This window comes from Sarcophilus harrisii, chromosome 3 (assembly GCF_902635505.1).
Source record: "Sarcophilus harrisii chromosome 3, mSarHar1.11, whole genome shotgun sequence".
Classification (NCBI taxonomy): Eukaryota; Metazoa; Chordata; class Mammalia; order Dasyuromorphia; family Dasyuridae; genus Sarcophilus; species Sarcophilus harrisii.
The window spans coordinates 601,486,497-601,509,048 of record NC_045428.1 but is presented as its reverse complement, the minus strand read 5'-3'; the positions used below and the strand labels follow the sequence as shown (position 1 = coordinate 601,509,048).

The window sequence follows — 22,552 nt, the reverse complement described above, 5'->3', positions numbered from 1 at the left end:
TCATCTTGTCTGGAGTCACCTTTTATTCTATTGAGATTAAGGGTGAACGTTAAACTCGGGATTTCCGGCCAAGATGGCGGGGAGGAAGCACACAGCTATGTAAGCTCTGTCTTTTCTCTCACAATTCATTTCATGACAAGCCTCTGAATTAATGCTAGACTGAAAAAAACCCACTAATAGTTACCAAGAGAAGACATCCTTGAAATTCGCCAGGAAAGGTCTATTTTTTCTCCAGGGCGGGGATGGTTTTAGATCAGGCGCAGGCTGAGGGCAGGCAGCAACACTGAGAGCTCGGCAAGCAGCTCACAGCCAAGCAGTCCAGAAGGGGGTGGGGTGTAATTTCAGCCGTCTCTGCTGGGACAGCTTTGCTACAGGATTGGATACTTTGCCCTGGCAGCAAGTCAGTAGCCCAGCAAAGAAGCTAAAAACACAGTGAGGGGGTGAAAAATACAACCCCAAACAGCTGGAGTCTCTCTAAGACCTGGCCATCCCTGCCCCACAGAGTCTCAGCATGCTCTCCCAGTCTCAGAGTGCAGGAACAGCACAGTCCTGCTAGTGCCTTGTTGTTGCCCCGGACCCTGCAGTCTGTAGGGGAAGCTCAGTAACACCATCCAGTCCCTCCCCCAAAAAAGAGTAGATTCCATTTGGGTTTTTTTCTTTTTTTCTTTGCTAGTTTGCCTTTGATTCTTCTCTGACAAAATGAGCAAAAAAATTGAAAAGGACCTTAACCACTGACAGCTTCTATATGGATAGAGAGCAGACTCTAAACCCTGAGGAAACTAAAAACAGACTATCTCCAGGTGAATCCCCAAAGGAGAAGATCATCTGTTCCTCAGCACAGATGAATCTCATAGAAGAAATCAAAAAGGCTCTCACAAGAGAGCTAGAAGAAAATTAGGAAAAGGAGAGGGAGGCTTGGCAAGAGAGTCTGGGGAAGGCAGACTCCCCACTCATTTAAAGATAGAGTGGATAAAGAAATCAGATCTTTGAAAAATAGGATTAGTGAACTGGAAACAGAAAACAGCTCTCTAAAAAAATAAAATTGGCAAATTGGAAAAAAAATCCAATGGAACAAAACAACTCAATTGGACAATTAAAAAAAGATATTTAAAAAATGAGTGAAGAATATACTTCATTGAAAATCAGAATCGAACAAATGGAATTGAATGACTCAAGGAGACAAAAAGAATCAGTCAAGTAAAATCAAAAAAATCAAACAATGGAAAAAAATGTGAAATACCTTCTTGGGAAAGCAACAGACCTGGAAAATAGATCCAGGAGAGACAATCTAAGAATTATTGGACTCCCAGAAAAATATGATGAAAAAAAAGAACCTGGACACTATTTTTCAGGAAATTATCAAAGAGAAATACCCAGAAGTCATAGAAACAGAGGGTAAAATAGATATTGAAAGAATTCATCGATCACCTCCTGAAAGGGATCCTAAAATCAAAACACCAAGAAATATAGTGGCCAAACGCCCTCAGACAAAGGAAAAAATACTGCAAGCGGCTAGAAAAACTCAAGTGAAATATAGAGGAACCAAATAAGTATTACCCAGGATCTAGCAGCATCCACATTAAAAGATCGAAAGACCTGGAATATGATATTCCGAAAGGCTAAGGAACTCGGTATGCAACCAAAAATAACTTACCCAGCCAGAATGAGCATCTTTTTCCAGAGAAGAAGATGGTCATTCAACAAAATAAGTGAATTTCATCTATTTTTGATGAAAAAAACAGAACTTAACAAAAAGTTTGATCCGCAAATATAGAACTCAAGAAAAACCTAAAAAGGTAAAAAGAAATCTTGGGAACTATACTTCTGCTATAAAGATGTATAAAGAATACATGTATACCTTGTTCTAGAAACTAGAGGTAGAAAGGACATTGTACCAGAAAAAGGGTAAAGTGGGGGTACTACATCTCACAAAGAGGCAAAGGAAACCTATTATATCTGAGAGAAAGAATGGAGGGGGATGAATACAGTGGGTATCTTACTACCATCAGAATTGGCTTTAAGAGAAAAAGTTTAGACATATTCAATTTAGGGTGAAACTTCTCTCACCTCATTGGAAAGTGAGACGGGAAAAGTGAAAAGGGAAGAAATAAGCTAAGTGGAAGGGAATATGGAAAATGTGAGGGAAAAGAGTAAGAAAGGGGGAGGAACTCTAAGGCAGGGAGGATACTAAAAAGGGAGAACTGTTTAAAGCAAGTGGTGCTCACAAGTTTAATACTGGGAAGGGGGGGAAGGGGGAAAGAAGGGAGAAAAGCATGAATGGGTTAACAAGATGGCAAGTAATACAGAATTGGTCATTTTAACCATAAATGTGAATGGGGAAACTCCCCCATAAAGAGGAAGCAGTCAGCAGAATGGATTAAAAGCCAGAATCCTACAATATGTGGTTTACAGGAAACACACCTGAAACAGGGAGATACAATGCAGAGTAAAGGTAAAAGGCTGGAGCAGAATCTACTCTGCTTCAGGTGAAGTCAAAAGAGCAGGGGTAGCCATCCTGATCTCAGATCAAGCAAAAGCAAAAAGTGATCTATTTAAAAGAGATAAGGAAGGGCACTATATCTTGTTAAAGGGTAGCATAGATGATGAAGCAATATCAACATTAAACATATATGGATCAAGTGGTATAGCATCTAAATTCTTAAACGAGAAATTAAGAGAGCTGCAAGAAGACATAGACAGCAAAACTATAATAGTGGGAGGCCTCAACCTTGCACTCTCAGAATAAGATAAATCAAACCACAAAATAAATAAGAAAGAAGTCAAAGAGTAAAATAGAATACTAGAAAAGTTAGATATGCTAGATCTCTGGAGAAAACGAAATGGAGACAGAAAGGAGTACACTTTCTTTTCAGCAGTTCATGGAACCTATACAAAAATAGACCATATATTAGGACATAAAAACCTCAAACTCCTTGTTCCAGAACTGGAAGAAGGAGTAAGAAGGAGAGAAAGAAAATATACATAATTCAGTGAAATTTATTGAGATTTGATGGTAAAAAGCAGTTTTAAAGGAGCTTTAATCAAAGCCCACTAAATGGATATATAAATTGCAATCTATTTGCACTAAATTGAGGAAAACAGAAAAGCAGTTCATGACTACTTAAAAACTTCCAAAAAAAAAAAAGGCCTACTTTTAAGTTATCTAGAGTCAACCTTCTCAGGGTCCAGTCACAAAACAATTAACCTATTAACTCTTTCCTGGCTTACAAAAGAGAAAAATGATGTATTTGTGTGAATTGGAAGATATCCAAAATGCAATTCAAATTGTCTAGAACATTTTAATTGAAATTTAGAAAATCTCATGAACTCAAGTTAATTAAATTTTAAAATCTATTCTATTTCAAAAAAAATTTTTTATTCTGTTTTCTCCATATAACAAAAATTATTTACTGGAATGGAAATCCTCCATGAGACTTTCCTGGCTCTATAGTTTGGAGTTACAGCTTCATTGGCCAGCTTCAAGGAACTCAGCCAAACTTTGGATGCTTTCAGTTCCAGCTTTCCCCTTTTCATAGAAGACAGGGACCTTGCAGGTGAATCAGTTCTATGCCTATTCTCAGCAGGAAGTAGCTTCACAAGATGAGATCATCGCCCCCGCTCCCAGAGGATTTTTGGACCTCATAGGTTTGGTGGGAACTAGAACTGATTGATGAATGAATAGACTCCAAATTATACAGAATCTGGACGGTTCCTTTGTCACAATGTATTTGGGACTTGGAATAGCACAAATTTTCACAATCAGATATGGATTCCATTAGGTTTTCAAAACTCTTGATAATATAGTGTACAGAGGATTTAAAAATATCCACAGATGTTTTTAACTAAAGATACTGTTTAAAGGAATGGCACTATGTAACTCTCTAGATAGGATCATAATACCACCGATGTGACATGACTTCAAATAAGGAACAGAATAAATGGAGCTATATGTAATTCCAACTTTAATTCAACCTCAATCTGAATTAGTTGACTTGGCAGAAAGCATAGAAAAAAATAGTGTTGCTGAATTAATATACTGATAGCACAGCATACTAAATATTTGAATGATTAAAAAAGATAAATCTAGTAAAGAATCTGACTTTTGCATTTTGTCCTCTTGCATGTTGTTCTTATACTCGTTGGCTTAGTCCCTTGTACTTTGGGGGATGACTTAAAAAGGAAGGAGTTGTAGAGGGCCAATAAGTCCATGAACTACAGGAGACTGGTCCAGATATTACTTGAGACCTGCTCTATATTGCAACTAGCCCATATTGGCTCACCATCTCTTCTAATACTCTTTGAAAGACATATTCAGGGCCAATTTAGGAGAATCCATGCAACAGGAACAAGGCATTTTGACTATACTGTTTGCTCCTTAACAATGAATTAAAGGCATAATTTAAGCAAATATATTAGGGTGATACTTTCTGCTATTTGCTTGAGTTTGAGCAAGTACTTTGGTATTGATAAAACATCACAACTATATACAGTTTTGTTGATGTTAATAAACATCACAACTAGGCTATTTACGATTCTGTGTTCATAAGAATCTTGGTACCGATAGTCAAGTTGAATATTGAAATGTCTAAGTATAGATTGTCCATTAATCCTGGGAGGTATATGATGTCACCTGAAGATAGCTAGAATATTGTAACACTAGCCTAAAAGCATAATAAGCCTGGAACGCAGATTCATAAATAGAGATGGCAAAGCACATCTTCCACCTGGCTTTGGATATTGATTCACACTCTCAGTTATTAACCGGAGTTGGACGCTAACACTCCTCTATGTATAAGTCTGGTAAACTTTTTAAAATAATGTATCGAGCCCTAAGCTATGATTAGGATTTGCTACTGGAGATAAAATCTCTTGGGAGTGGACCTGATATTCTTTTGAGTGCTGAATTTGACTGGCTGATGATTAAGTCAGTAACCCAGCAATGGAGAGAAAATACCCTAAGTTAGTCAGAGAAATGCCTTCCTGAACGGTCACAGGTGGACTCTGATTAGGGAACTTCCAAGTTCCTTTATTGATCTGAGAGCTGCTAGTGCTGCAGTAACACCAGTTGTTTCTCAGTTACATGAAACATATGCCGTTGTTATGTTGTAGCCAGACATTAATATTAAACAGTAACTCCCTACGGTAATCTGTGCGCCACAAAATAATCCCAAATTGTCTACTTTCTGGGGCCTTGTTGCTGTTCCAGGCATTCATCGCCAAAGTTATATTGAATTTCTGTCACACATGCTTTCCTGATAACTACATGGTCACACAAGCGACTCCCAGATCTATTCCATGCATGTGCTAGAAGCACTTCCTTGATCTAAAAGGTCAACATCGCCCATCTTCTGCCTGTCCCAGGCCTCCCATCCACAGAAGGCAGAGGCCCGGGCAGTCCTGAGGATGGGCTGGAGCCAACAAGTTCGTGGGGAAACTCCAGAACAGCTGCCCCTGGGCCCTAAGGCAGCAGCTCCCCAAGCAGCCCCCCCATCAGCCCCTTATTTGGATGTTTAGCTTTAACCCCTTAGGGACCAGTACCCTGGGAAGGCTCTGCTGGGCTGGGGATTGAGCCCAGTCTCAGAGAGAGCCAGGGTCGGGTGGGGCAGGATTGGGTCCCCAGGGTCAGATCTACAGACCCTGGGGAGCCCAACTCTGCCAATGCTCAGACTTGGAGGCTGATATCTACTTCCCTGAGGGTCTTTCCCAGGTTCTTGGGCCAGAATTAACACTAAAAAAGCAAGAATTGCTCCATGTGTCACAAGGTGACTGCCCCCACCCCTCCTCCACAGCATGGCACCATAAAGGAGGCAGCACCACAAAGAGGAAGGGGAAGTTTGGGAACCTCAGAGCAGAGCCACCCCTGCTCACATCCTGTGCCCCTGTCCAGGTCGGCCATCAGTCCCCCTCGCACTGGGACCACCATGAGCCCCGCCCTCTCTGTCCTGCTGTGCCTCGGTGAGTCCCAAGAAGCCCCCACGCTGGAGAGGAAGTTACAGAGCCCCAGGTCCCGCCCGCCCCACCCCCATTTTGTGGAGAAAAAGGGCCTGACAAGCCAGAGATCAGCCAGAAAGATGGGGGAGAGGGGAGGAGGAAGCCCTGGGGGAAGGGGGGGAGGGGGAGTATCTCTGAGCCAGGCTCTGGGTCCTGTTTCCTTGCTTGGGTGGGGAGGGTGTGGGGGCCTGACTGACAGTAATCAGGGTCCCTCTCACAGGGCTGTGTCTGAAGCCACAGGATGAAGCAAGGCGCAGGCAGGTGAGTCCTTCCTTCCTCTCTGCGCCCCAGAGCAGCCACAGCTCCCCAGGAGAGGGAGGGGGTGGGCTGGCTGGCAGGGCTCAAGGAACCCAGTTCGGTGAGCAGGGAGCAGGGGATCCCCTGGGGCTGACACCTCTCATTCCCTTCCAGACAAGCCCCCCAGACCCTCCCTCAGGGCAGAGAATGGGTCACTGGGGCCCCTGGGGAGAAGGGTGACCTTCAGGTGCCGGGGGCCCCGGGGGCTGCTGAATACTTTCTGGTGAAATATCTGGGATCTGGATACCAAAGTATCAGCTCTGAGCTGTCACAGGAAGATGAGTTCGAGTTTTCCATCCCATGGATGACAGTGAATGACACAGGGACCTACTCCTGCAGCTACAGAAGAAAGTATTACTGGTCAGAGCACAGTGAGCCCCTGGAGCTGGTGGCCACGGGTGAGGAAGTCCAGGTCACTCCACCCCTCAGGCAGGGCTGGGGCGGGATCCCAGCAGCCCCTGAGCTCCTCCCCTGCCCAGCCTGGTCCCGTTGCCCTCTGACTGCCCCTTCTGTCCTCTACCCTGTCCTGGCCTCTGCTCTCCCCTGGGGCTAGAAGTGGGGGAAGGGAGTCAACATTTACACAGCACCTACTGTGTGTTAAGCCCTTTACATTACTGTCTCAAGATAACTCTGACTGATTGAGGGGGGAGGAGTGGGAACTCAGGCAAACACAGAGGAAGTGACTAGCCCAGGATGAACTCTCTGGGAAATGTCTGAGGCTGGATTTGAACTCAGGGCCTTCCTGACTCCAGGCCAGGGCTCCAGTCTCTGCACCTCCAGCTGCCTCAGTCAGGTCCCATCTTGGGCCAGAGTGGAGGCAGGAGGTTCAGCTTGGGGCTCAGGAGCCCAGACAAAGCTGGTGGTTCCTTCTCTCAAGCCAGAGGAGAATGGAGGGGGCGGCTGCTGCTCTGTGCCCTCCCCCAGGCCAGACCTGGGGGGGGAGGGGAGTCTCCTCTGGGTAGCCCCAGGGGTCTCTATAGGAGGTCAGGGTAGAAGGGAAAGGGGAATTCCAGCCAAGCCTCTTATCTACCTTCCCAGGGACCTGCCCAGGGTCCGCAGTGAGAGTAGCCTCTACTTTGGGGATGAGAGCCAGCCCACTCGGGTCATAACCGGCCGTAACTGCCCCCACTGGGACCCCCACCCCCTCAGTGGAGAGATTCTGTGAGAGAGGACCAGGGTCTGGGTTCCCAGCCCCTGCCAGGACGGTGACTGTGGCTCCTTTCCCAGAACTGACCCAAAGTTGTCTGTCTCTCTCTCTCTCTCTCTCCTTTCCCTTTGTCTGTCTCTGTCTCTGTCTCTGTCTCTATCTTTCTCTTGTCTCTCTCTGTCTCTGTCTGTCTATCTGCCTCTATCTCTGTCTCTCTCTGTTTCTCTCTCTCTCTCTCTCTCTCCCCACTTTCCCCCCCCCCTCCAAGGTTTCCAAGACTGTTCTTCTACCCAAGAAGCTGGGAGGTTTCCTTTCTTCCTTCAGCCCCAGGCTGGGGTCTAGGTAAACCCAGGTCACCCCCCCCCCAGCAGCCAGATCTGCCCCTACCCTGAAAGAGAAGCCTTAGAGCCCTAACTTCCGCCTCTTTTCCCCCAGGTGTATATCGCTCACCCTCCCTCTCAGTCTGGCCCAACTCCACGGTGGCCCCAGGACAGGCCGTGACCCTCCAGTGCCATTCCCAGCTGTCCCACGACCGGTCTGCCCTGTACAAGGATGGAGAACAGGTCACCAAAGTCCAGGCCCAGCTCCTTGCTCAGGGCTCTCAGGCCAATTTCCTCATCCCTGCGGTGGACTCCACCCATGGAGGGACATACCGATGCTACAGCTTTCAGAGGCTCTCCCCCCATGAGTGGTCATTCCCCAGTAACCCCCTGGAGCTCAGGGTCACAGGTGAGAGATCCCAGCCCTCCCCCTCCCTCCCAGCCCTGCTAAGCTCCCTCCCTGTCCCAGGGGCCCCCAGGGACCAAGAAGGCAGGAGGAGGCTCAGAGGGAGGCGGAAGGGTCTGGGCAATGGGTCCTGCTCAGAGAAGGCCCCAGACCCTGGGCCTCTGCTCGCTGGCCCCTCTAGACCCTTCCCCATTGGCTGCCAATCCAGTTACCCACATACAGACAATATCTTCTGGTCCCAGGAAAGGGGGCTGAGGAGGCCAGGGCTGAGCCGGTGGGGGAGAGTAATATCCACAAGCCCCTCCCCCTTCTCCCTCTTTGTTCCAGGAACCTCAAAGGATCCTCCCCTCCCCCCCAGCCCTGGAGGCACCCAAGCTCTGACCCCCTCCCCACCCAGTGAGGAACAGGCATCCTCAGCACAGGGAGGGAGTCTCTGTTCCTCTGCTGCTCCTGCAGCCTGAGCCAGGGCCGGGTCCCCCCTGTCTCAGAGCGTGAGGAGAGATGGAGGCCTGGGACACAGGCAGGAGGGGCTCCAAGCTAGGGAAGGAGGGAGATCCCGGCTGCCAGGAAGGGGCTGGGGAGGGGGGAGCAGAGAGGGCCAGGCGGCCCCAAGCCTGCTCCCTTCTCTCTTCCCCATCAGCCCCCGGGGCCTCCCCCCCTCACCCACGCAGCCACAGCAGGGATTATGGGGAGGGGGCTCTGCTTCTGCCATCCCTGGCAGGGCCAGGCTCACACGGAGAGCAAGTGTCTGAGGTGGGACCTGAACTCGGCTCTTCCTCACCACAAGCTTCTTTTCCTACCCCCTCCCCGAGCTGTTCCCAACATGGCAGGAGATGAAGAACCAGGGGGAGGAGAGGAAGTGAGGGCAAGGGGAAGAGGGACCTGGGCCTGACTCAGGGGCCTGCAGAGGAAGCCCTGAGAGGGACGAGGAAGGGGGGGCTTCCTCAGCCCCTCCCTCAGGCTTCACTTCCAGAGCCCTGCCCTCAGCCCCTTCCCCAGCCTCCCAGCCAGGGAGTGACCAGGACTCCCAGCCCAGCGACAGAGGCTGGAGCCGGGCCTGGAGGGGAGGAATCCCGCCCCCACTGATGGGGGCTGGATATCGGGGCCTTGTCCCTGTCCCAGTGACTTCTCTCCCCCTCCCAGGTCCCGCGGCCCAGGATTACACGGTGGGCAACGTCATCCGCCTCGGTCTGGCCGGGCTGGTGCTCGTCCTCCTGGGGGTCCTGCTGGCTGAAGCCTGGAATGGCTGCAGGGGAGGCCCAGGGGGAGCTCCCACATCTTCTGACAGAGGGGAAGGTGGAGCTGGGGGGCAGTGAAGGTGCAAATCCCAAAGACTCCCGGAGTCCTGCCCACACCCAGACAGAGGGAGGGGCCCGCATTTGGGGGTCTACACCAATCTCATCATTGGGTGGCAAGTGTCCACACCATCCCCATCAATGGCAGGAGCAATCCCCCTGAGCCTCCTCCCTCATGCCTTTGGCCATCATGGCTCTGAGGCCCCTAAGCCCACCCTGACCAGCAGCAGGACCCCCAGCTTCCCCCACGGCCTCTCCCTCGTCAGATCCCCCTCCCGGGACAAGCCTGGCCTCCGCTGGTGGGGCCCATAAGCGCCCTCTGCCCCAACTCTCCTCCCCCCTGCTGCCTGGAGATACAGACCCGACTTCCTGACCACAAGAAGGCATTTTGCCCCGGGGCTCCTGAGGAGACCAGAGTCCGCCTTCCTGGGGCATCTAAAGGGGCTGCCCTGGCTGCCACCCGGAGCTGGCCTTCACCCCAGCCTGAGGCTCCTGTCTCAGATGCTAAACATGCCCCTTGCCCATGACCACCAGTGCCCCCAGAGGGCGCCCTGCACCCAAAGGGCCAGTGGTCCTGATTCTCTCCTCAAAGGTCCAGATTTTGCTCCCTGGCCCTGCCTGGGTGAGATGTAAGTAAAGTCATTTGAGGGGAGGGGGGGAAAGAAGAGACATCCACAATTCTGGCACCAGCTGCGGGAGAAAGGTGCCGTTCCAGCCCCTGCCAGGAAGAAGCGCCCAGGACAGGTTCTGGCCATCTCCATTGGCTCCTGGGGGGATTCCCCTCAGCTGAGACCCAGCGTTCCCTCTTCTGGCTGAGCTGAGCCACCTCCTTCTCAGGGGGAGAAAGACCCTTACCCGTTTACCTGCCCCATGTGCTCCCATGGATCCCTTCTCTCAGTTCTGTGCTGCCGTCCACCTGGATACATGGTTCTTTGCTATTGGCTGTAGACTCACAATGTTGAAGCTGCTGCTTCCCTCCTGGCAGGAGTCAAAGTCTCCCTTGGAAGTGGGAGGTGCAGAGAGGAGATGACAAAGGCATTATGTTGGCCTCCTTGTGAGCCATGTCTAGACAGACTTGGGGATGTGATCTTGGGCAAAAAGCAAGTGGCCTCCCTCCCCCAGTCATGCCAGAGATCATTCATCAAGCCTCACTGGGACCTTTTCTCATCCACCACCATGGCTCCGGCACTTGCTCCTTCTGCTACTGATGCCAACTGTATCCCCTTCTGTCTTTGGGGGAAGGATGCTCCTGAGTCTCAAACCCTCTGGGAGGGGCCCACCCATTCATAGGGGAAGCTCCCAGAGAAGTCATCTCATTCAGTTGGAGATCTTGACTGGGGGCATAATCACGGTTCTCTATTGAGTTGAAGATTAGTCCTTTGAATTGCTCCCTGCTCGGGTCCAGGGCAAACCCCAATATAACCAGGGACCCGTCCATCCATTGCTGTCAATTCCCAATCAGGAAAGCGCACTGAGCAGTCGGTTCTTCTCATTGTAAACCGGTCTTTGCTAAAAATCGTTGCAAAAATATCTTAACAGGATTTTGCCCAGGGAGAAAGCTGTTTACTTACTGTAAATAAACCCATTTTTGCCACAAACCTCAAGTCTGTATTCATTGGGAACCATCCAAGGAGGACCCATTGCTGTTAGGGGATCTCTCAACTTTTATCACTGATCAATTGGAACTGATTTGGATCCTGTCATTACAGAAGAAAGCCACTTCCATCAGAACTGATCCTCATATACTCTAGTTTAAATGTACATTGATCTCCTGGTCCTGCTCATTTCAGTCAGCATCAGTTTCTATAAGTCTCTCCAGGCCTCTTTGATATCATCCTGCTGCTCATTTCTTACAGAACAATAATATTCCATAACATTCATATACCACAATTTATTCAGCCATTCTCCACTTGATGGGCATCCACTCAGTTTCCAGTTCCTGGCCACTACAAGCAGGGCTGCTACAAACATTCTTGCACATACAGGTCCCTTTTCCCTCCTTTAAGATCTCTTTGGGAGATAAGCCAATAGAAACACTATTGGATCAAAGGGGATGCACAGTTTGATAACTTTTTGAGCATAGTTCCCAATCGCTCTCCAGAATGGCTGGATGTACTCACAATTTCACCCACAGTGCATCAGTGTCCCTGTTTTCCCACATCCCTCCCAACATTTGTCATTATATTTTCCCATCATCTTAGCAGATCTGAGAGGTGTGTTGTGGTATCTCAGAGTTGTCTTAATTTGCATTTCTCCGATCAATAATGATTTGGATCACCTTTTCATGATCCATCTTTATGGGATATTTCCAAAAGAGTTTGGGATTCACTCTCCAACAAATACACAAAAAGTCCCTGGAGGAGTTGAGAAGTAAAAATAAAAAAGTGGGAATAAACTTAAAGACACAATGATAGTGAATTGCATGCGTAGAGAACACAGTGCTTAGACAACTTCTGTCTCTGTTGTAGCAGGACCTCAAATTCTCAGTTTTGCAGGAAGTTTCCTCATGGATAAAAATATATGTGTGTTCATGATGAGGTATCAGAAACGAGGGTTGAGAGATCCCCTAACAGCAATGGGATCCCCTTGGCGGATGTCAGGCTTTGTGAAAGAATTCACAATAAATACAGGCATGAGGTTTGTGGCAAAGAATGGGTTTATTTACAATAAGAAAATGGTACACCAAGAGGTCCCATATTCAGTGATTGTTGGAAAGAAGCATGATTAGCCACATATGAATCCCAACCTATTTTTCTTAGTACAGCCAATTTTTATTTTCCAAAGGACACACTTCTTGCCTGCACTTCAAAGCAGTCCTGGCTTCTTACTGAGATTCCTGAGCAATATGACCAGGTTTATTAAAAGTTATATGGGAGGCAACTAGGTAGTACATGGGAGAGAGCAGACAAAAGAGACAGAGGATGAAGGAAGCTAGGAGAAACCCAGAAATTTGCATCAACCCCCAACATCCAAACACAATTCCGGATGACTCATGAGGAATTAAGCTATCCCTGTCCAGAGAGAGTGGATAGACTCAGAAAATAGGTCAAAAGAGATTTTCTTTTCAACATGGGAAATAGGGAGATTTATTTTACATGATTGTACATATTATAATGAGATTTGGTTTTCCTACTTTTTCACTGGGTAGTGGATGGAAAGAAGGGAGAGAAAAAATTGAAGCTGGAAACAAAATTAAATTAAATTTTAAAATAAGATTCTAAGCCTGGAGCCGGGGCAGGGGGGGTCATGAAGAATGACTTAGTCAGACCTGGGCTAAAGGAATGCCATTTTAGAAACTGTAGAGAGTGGTTTGGAGACAGGATGATGCGCCTGCAATTATCCAGGGGAGAGATGATTAGGACATGAACTAACTATGAATTGTAACTGGGTGGATGATAGGATGGGGATGGATGAGAGAGATGGAATGGAATGAGAACTGGAAAAAAAATAAGTAAATGATTGACATAAGAGGTCGGGTGGAGAAAGACCCTGAGATACTGACTGTAGGTGCCTGGGGTGCCTTCCAAAGAAATAAGACACATTATTGTGACATGAGACAATAAGTCTATTTTGTCCAAAATGACTTGGAGATGGCCACAAACATGCCAATAGAACTGTCAAACCGGCAGGTAGTGGTGGGGTTTTAGGGCTCATCAAAGAGATTGAAGTTGGTTCCATAGACCTTGGAGCCACATGTATGGAGAAGCTAAATGAATACTTAGTGAGATCACTGAGAGTTTAAAGAGAGAAAAGAAGACACCACAGACAATCTTGAGCAGCAAACAGTTCAAAAGTGTGATATGGAAGCGTATCCTACAAAAATGACTTGGGAAGAATATGGAGATGGCCGGGAGGAGGGCCAAGAGACAACAGAATCAAAGAAACCCAGAGAGGAGAGACCAACTGGGAGGAGGGATTGGTCAGTAGCATTCAGGGCAGGAGAAAGAACTCAAAAAGGATGAATAGCAAGAAAAGAGATTCCACTGAGAAGAAAAGAGATAACTGACAACTTTGGAGAAAACAGTTTCAATGGAGTGAGGATGTCAGGAACCAGAGAGAAAGGAGAGGGGAAATGAGGGAAAAATAGAGAAAGTCATAAACACAAATGGTCTTATCAAGGAGATTGCCTATAAACAAAGGACAGCTGAAGTGAGCAGTAGAGTCAGGGCCGATTTAAGTTTTTCACAATTGAATGTGGAGTGTATATTTATAGGCAGCTAAGAAGCAACCAGGAGATATGGAGGAATTAATCCCTGGAGGGAGGGAATGACTAGGGAGAAATTGCCCAGAGAAGATGAAGGGGGTGTGATCCAAGACATGTGCAGGGCATTGGTCTTGACAAGGGAAAAGTCCATTCCTGTGATGACCACGTATTTTAAAATCAGCCGGAGTCAGGAATTCAGGTTAGGGGAAAATCATCAATCTTTATTCTCAGTGAAGAAAGATCAGAGGTGGAAGAGAATCGGCAATAGCAATATGTGCAGCTGAGTCAAGAAGCTAACTAGACCAGAAGCCACAGGACCAGCAGCCTCCAGAATAGAACCCAGCCAGCAATCTCTCTCCGCCTCTCTTCCTGCCCCTGTGCCTCCACCCACCAAAATCGTCATTGCCTATACAACCCATGAGGACTTGCACAGAGAGTGCGTGGGGGCCATTCTTTATCCAAGCATGTATATTAATAGAGTATAGTCCAATTACTATTTAGCCTCACATGCTTGGGAACTCAGTGCATCAACTCAAGCCTCAGCCCATTACATCTCCCACTTTCTTTTGTTTTAGAACACAGGTGGTCATGCCATTCCTGACTCCTCAGGGAGGTCAGGGACCCCAAGGGGAGGTGATCATGACCCCTCCCCTGACTTCTCAGGAAGAAAGGTGAAAGCACTAAAAAGGAGATGATCCTGCCCTCCCTGACATCTCAGGAAGGGAGATGAAAAGTACCAAAGGGAAATGGGGGTTGCTAGCGGGATTCCAGGCTGAAGGGTCTTATTATGCACAAACTCATCAGCATGGGAGGTATTACACAAGCACATAGCAATAACGCAGAGGCTATTAGGGATGACCCTCCCCTCGGTCAGTGCAGGCTCAATGTGGTGTAACAAACATGAATTATACATGCAAGTAGTAGAATAGCAAACAATATAAATCAACATGGTGTTGTAAAAGATCTCCAGAAGTCCTAGAAGGAGGGTATGTAAACAACAGTCACACATTCGCCTTCTTCAGTAGCCAAGAGATAGTCCAAAACCAATCTATTGTCCATTGATTCACATGTCAAGGAATCCAATGTTCCCCCTAAGTTTTTGAAGTCCTGCAAAAGTTTTTTTTTATGTGTTAGGGAATCCAATGATTCCAGTAGATTTTGAGAAGCAAAAATAACAGTCTGTAACAGTCATCATTTCTCAGAGAATCCAATGATTCCTGAGGGTTTTGAAGTCCAACAATTTTTGATGTCCATGAGTCAAAGGCCATAACTGCCATGTGCTTTCAGTGGTGGGCACAGTCAGCAACGGAACCACCTGATGTTTCTTGGGTCTTCTCCTTTAATAGTATAAAAAGCTAGATTTAGAAGTTCTCTAGGGTTACCTATGGCTCCCCCTTTCTTTTGTTTTTGGAGGAGTGTCTTAATGTCTCTGTTTCTCCTCTCTATCATTGCCTGTCCTTGAGGATTAAAGGGCATGCCAGTGGTGTGTAAAATCTTTTACTGTGCACAAAAGTGTGCAAAGTGTTTAGAAATATATGCAGGTCCATTGTCTGTTTTTATTGCTTGTGGCACACCCATAATGGCAAATGCTTATGTGAGGAATTCAGTGACCACTCGAGCTCTCTCTTTTGCTGCTGGTATTGCAAAAGTGAATCCCAAAAAGGTGTCTACCACAACGTGGATAAAAGACAGATGACCAAAAGATTTATAATGGGTCACATTCATTTGCCAGATTTCATTGGGTCTCAAACCACGAGGGTTCTTCCCTGGAGGCAGTGTAGGAGCGTGGAAAGGAAGGCAAGCTGTACAGGCTTTTACTATGCTCCTAGCTTCCTCTCTTGTTATTCCAAATTGTAAATGTAAAGCTCGAGCAGCCTGATGATATTTAGAATGAGATGCCTGGGTTTCTTGGAATAAAGGAGTATTGACCAACATAGTTAGAAGTCTATCTGCTTTTGAATTGCCATCAAAAAATGGGACCTGTAAGTCCACTATGAGAGTGGACATGCTATATATGGATCTTACCTGGATGCTTTCTCACTTGCTCTTGAAGTTTCTTAAAGAGCTGATATATTAGAGGCTGCAAATTTTATTTGGGCTGTGGCAATTCTTTGTACCACACCTACTGAATAGGCTGAATCAGATATTATATTTATGTCTCCTGGATAATAAGTAAGAGCTACAAAGATCACATATAGTTCATTCTGCTGAGTGGACTGAAAAGGAGTTCTGACTACTCTCTTTATGGTTAAATCATGAGAGTATACAGCACAAATATTATGTTTGGATGCATCTGTGAAGATAGTTGGTCCTTTAAGAGGAACTTTGGAAACTTTTTCTTCAAGAATCCATCGCCAATTATGTAATAGTGTGGTTATCTTTAATGGAGACCCGTATGTAAAATTTGGAGCCGTGGCTAATAAAATTTACTACTCTGGGATGGTCTCGCAGCACCCATTAATTTGTGTATTAATATAAAAGGTGTATATCTTGTCAGTCCCAGATAATTGTACTGCTTGCTTAATGGCCTTTAATAAAATTTTAGCCACAAGCACTGGGTAGGGAGTAAGGCTTGGTTCTGGTTGTGCCAGGAGGTTCACCCACTCTATCACACTGTCTCCTTGATGAAGGACTGCTGTGGGTGCCTCTTGTGTGGCAAAAACTGATATTTCCAAGGGTTTTTGAGTGACTCTTTCAACCACATTGGATAAAGCCGGTTCAACTTTTCTCAAAGCCTCTTGAGCTTCTTTTGTAAGCTGGCGTGGTGAATTTAAAGCACTGTCTCCCCTTAAAATGTCATATAACGGTTGTAACTGATAGGTAGTCAAGCCTAACACTGGTCGCATCCATTGGATATCTCCTATCAATTTCTGAAAATCACTCAATGTGTTTAGCTTCTCTGTTCTTAAGGACAGTTTTTGAACTGTAAGTTTTGACTGTAAGTCATATCCTAAATATTGAAAAGGAGCATGTCTTTGAATTTTTTCTGGCACTATGTATAATTTGTAATTCCTTAGTGTTTCTATGGTCTTTTGTAGAATGCTTCTAACATTTGTTCCTCAGGTGCACATCCCAATATATCATCCATATAATGTAACAGCATAACTTTTAGAAATGCTTTTCTTACTGGAGCAAGAGCAGCAGCAACATACATTTGACACATAGTAGGGCTGTTTTTCATTCCCTGTGGCAAAACTGTCCATTCATATCTTTTAGAAGACTCAGCTAAGTTAATGCTGGGCACTGAAAAGGCAAATCTTTTCATATCCTCCTTATCCAGAGGGATAGAATAGAAACAATCCTTAATATCTATGACCCAAAGAGGCCATTCTCTAGGCAATTGAGTAGGAGGTGGAAGTCCAAGCTGAAGAGTTCCCATAGTTTCCATCTGTTCATTCACCTTTCTTAAATCTGTTAACATCCTCCATTTTTCAGATTTCTTGTTTACAACAAACACTGGGGAATTCCAAAGACTTAGAGAAGGTTGTAAGTGTCCTTGGTCAAGCTGCTCCTGTACTATATCTAATAAGGCCTGCATTTTATCACTACCTAAGGGCCACTATTCTATCCACACTGGTGTATCAGTTTTCCTTTGGATAGGAATAGGTGAAAGTGTTGGCAGGCCTTCAACAGCAGCCCTGCTTAAAAAACCAAAGTACTCATTTTTAACCCTAATTGCTGTAAAACGTCTCTTCCCCACAGATTGATGAGGATTTTTTCAACTATAAAAGGAGTAAAAACTCCTGTTTTGCCTTCAAAAGTCCATCTCATAGGGGCAGCACTAACTTCAGCTGCTATTGATCCTCCTATGCCAGACATGTAGGTGTCTGCCTTAATCTTTGGCCAGTGACTGGGCCAATTGGCACCTCTAATGACTGTACGATCTGCACCTTTGTCTACCAATCCTTCTAATGGTAGGCCATTTATATAGATCGTGGAGCACAGGTCGGTCAGTTGTTACAATTGCTGTCCAGTATATTGCTGGATTTTGTGGTCTGGAATCAGAATCTGGGTGACTATCATCAGGTTGCTTATTAGGATTCTGTATGAGACTAATTGTACAATATTTCATAGTCTGATTCTTTTTGTACAGCAAAATAATGTTTTGGTCATGTATACTTATTGTGTATCTAATTTATATTTTAATATATTTAACATCTACTGGTCATCCTGTCATCTGGGGGAGGGGGGAGGGGGTAAGAGGTGAAAAATTGGAACAAGAGGTTTGGCAGTTGTTAATGCTGTAAAGTTACTCATACATATAACCTGTAAATAAAAGGTTATTAAATAAAAAAAAAGAAGGAGAAGAAGGAGAAGCACATAGTAAACATGTTCTTTGCTTATAGTTAAAAAAAAAAAAAAAAGGATTCTGTATGAGTAAACCTGATGCTACTATTTCTCCTGGGTGATAAGCCACACATTGTCTGCCTGTATTGGTGACTGGGATATTATCTACACATTCCCCAGTTTCCCACATCAGTGTGTGGATGGACACTGTTTTGTATGTACAAAAAGGAGGTGAGATGGTCAAGCCTACTGTGCCTGGAGGCAAGGGATCCATAGGCTGGAGAGGAACAGATTTCACCTCTCCAGGGGGTATCTCAGTTGTCCCAGCTGCATACAACTCTATTCTCCCTGATTGTAATCCCTTTCTCCCATTAGGTTGCTTCTTGGCTGATTGATTGCGTAATCCCTTTCTCCCATCATATGGCTTCCTGGCTGATTGATCATATCGGAGCATTGGACTTCTAAGCACTCTCTGGATGCACCATTGGCTGCCATCATGCCCCAAGTGTTTTTTGCCTGGGACCCTGGGGCTGGGCCCCTCATCCCGTTTCCCTGAACCTGTCTACATTCTGAGGCCCAATGGAAGTCTCTGTTGCATTTTGGACATGGGGTATTGGGTCTCGTTCTCCTACTCTGTTTTCTCACTCTGTCTCTATACAAACATTGAGCTTTCAGATGCCCTACTTTACCACACTGAAAGCATTGACGAGTCTCTCTGGAAGTCCCTTGCCAGAAAGGACCCTGTCTTCCCATGTTCAGATCTTGGGAATTCTGCATCATAGCCTGGCTATAAAAGGCATTTGTGCCCACTGTGGCACAGTGTCTTATGAACTCCTCTGAACGAGCATCCTTGCGCAGTCCTAGTATAATTCTTCTGTAGACCTCATTAGCATTTTCCTTAGCAAGTTGCCTTATCAAAACGTCTGTTGATGCATTTTCCCCATTAGTTCTTGTAATAGCACTCTGCAAACATCCCACAAAGTCAGCAAAGGATTCATTTGTCCCTTGTGTTATTTTTGTGAAGGCCTCACCCTTGTCATCTTTATTGTGAATCGAAGCCCACACTTTGATAGCATTAGCAGCAATTTGCTCATATGCTGCTATGGAATAATTAATCTGTACTGTGACGTCTGCACAGGGACCTACACCTGTTAGTAGGTCATAGATGATTACAGCATGAACTGCACTTTGACTGTTTTGTTGGGCTTCTATCCTACAGAGCTCACTATACTCAGAAAGCCACAATAATTTTGTCCAGGTTCTAGTCATACACTTGCTATAGATTTCCAGTCATTAGGGGTCAAGATTTCAAAAGCCAAATTCTGTAATAATATCTTAACATAAGCTGATGTAGCTCCATAAAGAGTGCAAGCCTTTTTCAGGTCTTTGAGGATTTCTATGTTAAAAGGAGCATATCTTCGACTTTCTTGACCTGAGGAATTAAACTGCTGTATTACGGGGAAAATGTGGGGCTGTAGTTCTGCTACATTAATTCCTTCCACTTTGGCCTTCATTAGTCCTTGCTGCAATCTAGTCACAGGAGTAGTTGGATGCTGAGGGGGAGGTGCTGGTGCTGTCCCTCCCCCCCCCACTATCCCTCCTATCTCCATCCCAGAGGGTGGAGTTGATAGAGGACAGTCAATTACCTGCTCCGGAGGTGGGGCTGAAACTGCCTCTTGGAGTGGAAAGTCTCCACGCCCTTGAAGCTCACTTAAGTCTCCATGGCCTGTGGGGATATGGTCATTAATCTCTTCATTGTCTTCCTCCTTAATATCAGGCTTCCCCATCTCACTACTTTTGGCGGGTTTTTTCTTTCATCTATTAATTATTGCATTTCTTAGGGCTAACTGTATTATATTGCATAAATAGAATGCCTCAATGGAAATTGAATGAGGACCGTTTTCTTTGTAATATGCGGACAGGTGTTGTCCAACCAAAGACCAATTATCTCAAGAGATTTGTTCTTCCTCTATGAACCAAAGGGAGGTGTGGTTTAATGTACCCAGAAGTCTAGCTATCTGTTCCCAAGGTATAAGTTGCCCTTTTCCTTCTATCAGCTTAAGCATGCTTTCTATAGTGCCACTCCTGGGTGTGGTTGAAGGGGTTAGGGGCGGGGATGGGGAATATTCAGCTAGCATTTGTCCCATTTCAGCCAAAAAAAGATTACTAGCTTAGTTTTTAAGAAAATGAGTTCCCTGTTTGTCTATTAACAATACTCATCCAACTTCCTGGTCACCAGAGACTTCTTCAGTGAAGGTAGGGTCCTTGGCTCCCACACTTGGGCACCAAGTGTGATGACCACGTATTTTAAAATCAGCCGGAGTCAGGAATTCAGGCTAGGGGAAAATCATCAATCTTTGTTCTCAGTGAAGAAAGATCGGAGGTGGAAGAAAATCGGCAATAGCAATGTGTGCAGCTGAGTCAAGAAGCTAGCTAGACCACAAGCCACAAGACCAGAAGCCACCAGAACAGAACCCAGCCAGCAATCTCTTTCCGCCTCTCTTCCTGCCCCTGTGCCTCCACCCACCAAAATCGTCATTGCCTATACAACACATGAGGACTTGCACAGAGAGTGCGTGGGGGCCATTCTTTATCCAAGCATATATATTAATAGAGTATAGTCCAATTACTATTTAGCCTCACGTGCTTGGGAACTCAGTGCATCAACTCAAGCCTCAGCCCATTACACATTCTTTCCTGGGATACCTTAGTAAAGGAAAAGAGTAATCACTTACTGGCTTCTAGTGAGGAGACTGTTGGAGGCTGCTGTCAGGAGGGAACTCAGGAGCCAGCTCTTGTGATGGCTGTATAAGAGAAGAATCGCCTACTGTCAGCCCTCTGAGCAGCCCTTCTCTATTCAGAAGACAAAGCAGAGGAAAACAGAGTGGAGTTCTCCTTTTGGCTTGGGGAGTGAGGGAGAAAAAGGAAGCCTTTACCTATGGGCCATCTCCTTCTCTCAGTAGCTGTCCATGGTCGCCATGGGGGAAGTTTGTACCTGTGAGCCATTTCTTCCTCTCAGAAGCTGTCCATGGTTGCCTTAAGGTGGAAGCTTGTTCCTGAGGGTGGAATACCTTGCCTGTAGTATTCTAAGCCCAAATAGGACCTAGTAGATCCTTCTCCATCACTCTAAGAAATACTCCCCTTTTAAAAAGCTACTAAAATAAAACTAGTTACTTAATGGATTCTACAGAACCTAAGTTGCATTTCTAACCTAAACCTTCCTATGTTAGTTCTCTAACAGAATGTGGTCACATCCCAGAGCAAAATTGTAAACTTGGACCATTAGATACACTACAATGTTATATCCTAGCCTGTGGAGTGGAGAAGCACGATTAGTTGGGACATCAGGGACATCAAGAAGCAATTATTAAGTACCTACTGTATGCCCCACACTGTGCTAATTGTTTGGGATGCAAAGAAAAGCAATAAACTGGTGTCTCCTCCCCAGGGAGGTGATAGTCTAATGGGGAAGACAATGTGCAAATGGTTTTATACATACCAGATATAGACAGAATTAATTTGGAGCAATCTTCAGGGAAGGCATTAACATTAAGGAGGATTAAGAAAGATTTCCTGCAGAAGGTGGGGTTTGAGCTGGGACTTGAAGGTAGCAGGAAAGGCCTTTTGTTATTGAAAAATGCCTTTTCTTCCTAGTTAATTCCAAGAATATGTCCCTCTGTTGGAGACTGAATCCTCTATGAACCATTTTGCATTTAGACCCTAATTCCAGAAATCCCTTATGTAATTAAGAAGATCATCATTGATCGTTAATCAACTAATAAGAATTCAGCTAGGTTGTGCAGTGGATAGAACACCAGCCCTGAAGTCAGAAGGACCTCAGTTCAAATCTGGCCTCAGACACTTACTTCCTAGCTGTGTGACCCTGAGCAAGTCACTTTACCCCCAATTGCCTCAGGAAAAAAAAAGACAAAAAGAATTCATCATTGGCTTACATTCACAGTTAATTTGTAGAAAACAGATAAATTTTTATTTTTATTTTCCTACATTTCACATTTCCCTGAATTTTCTGGCAAAAGAAGCTCACTAACTTGCAAGTCAAAGGGTATTCTCTTAATGATTCACCCTTTGTGTGCCTCTATCTACCCTGCTAAGGAACAGGTGGTTCAGTGGATAGAGCCTCAGAACTGGAGTCAGGAAGACTTGAGTTCGAATCTAACCCCAGAAACTTCCAGAACTTGTCTCCTTAGGCAAGTCACTTCATCCCCAAGGCTGCCTCAATCGAATAGCACCTTCTTCCTGGGGGGCTTTGAGGATAAAGTGAGATAATACTTCTAAAGGGCCTGGCACATAGCAGGATCAGTCAATTCTGGTTTCTCTGTGCCCTCCTCCCAAACACCAGCAGCTAAATATTTTGAATATCAGAATAATGCATATCTACCTTCATACTTTACTGATGTGGTAAATTAATAAGTATGCTGAAATATTCAATAACTTGTATTACAGAAAGCACGTGCAAAGACTTGTATCTCTTGTCTAAAGTCCTTAGCTGACTGAATAGATGGATTCATTGATTGTGACATGCCAGTATCACACCCCTCCCTTTTTAATCCTCTATTTTCTTATTAGGAGTGAGGAAAAATGATT

At 45.5% G+C, this 22,552-nt stretch overlaps 1 protein-coding gene across 1 annotated transcript in view; it reads left to right on the top strand.

The window, feature by feature from the left end:
• Positions 1-11,168, top strand: part of LOC100927680 (immunoglobulin superfamily member 1-like) — a 46,235-nt gene extending 35,067 nt beyond the window's left edge. Inside the window, exons 14-18 of the mRNA XM_031961775.1 lie at positions 5,888-5,955; positions 6,212-6,248; positions 6,403-6,686; positions 7,871-8,164; positions 9,305-11,168. Of these exons, the coding sequence (XP_031817635.1) occupies positions 5,888-5,955; positions 6,212-6,248; positions 6,403-6,686; positions 7,871-8,164; positions 9,305-9,477 (856 nt within the window). The 3' untranslated portion in view covers positions 9,478-11,168. The remainder of the gene's footprint in view (positions 1-5,887; positions 5,956-6,211; positions 6,249-6,402; positions 6,687-7,870; positions 8,165-9,304) is intronic.
• The last annotated feature ends 11,384 nt before the right edge of the window (positions 11,169-22,552 follow it).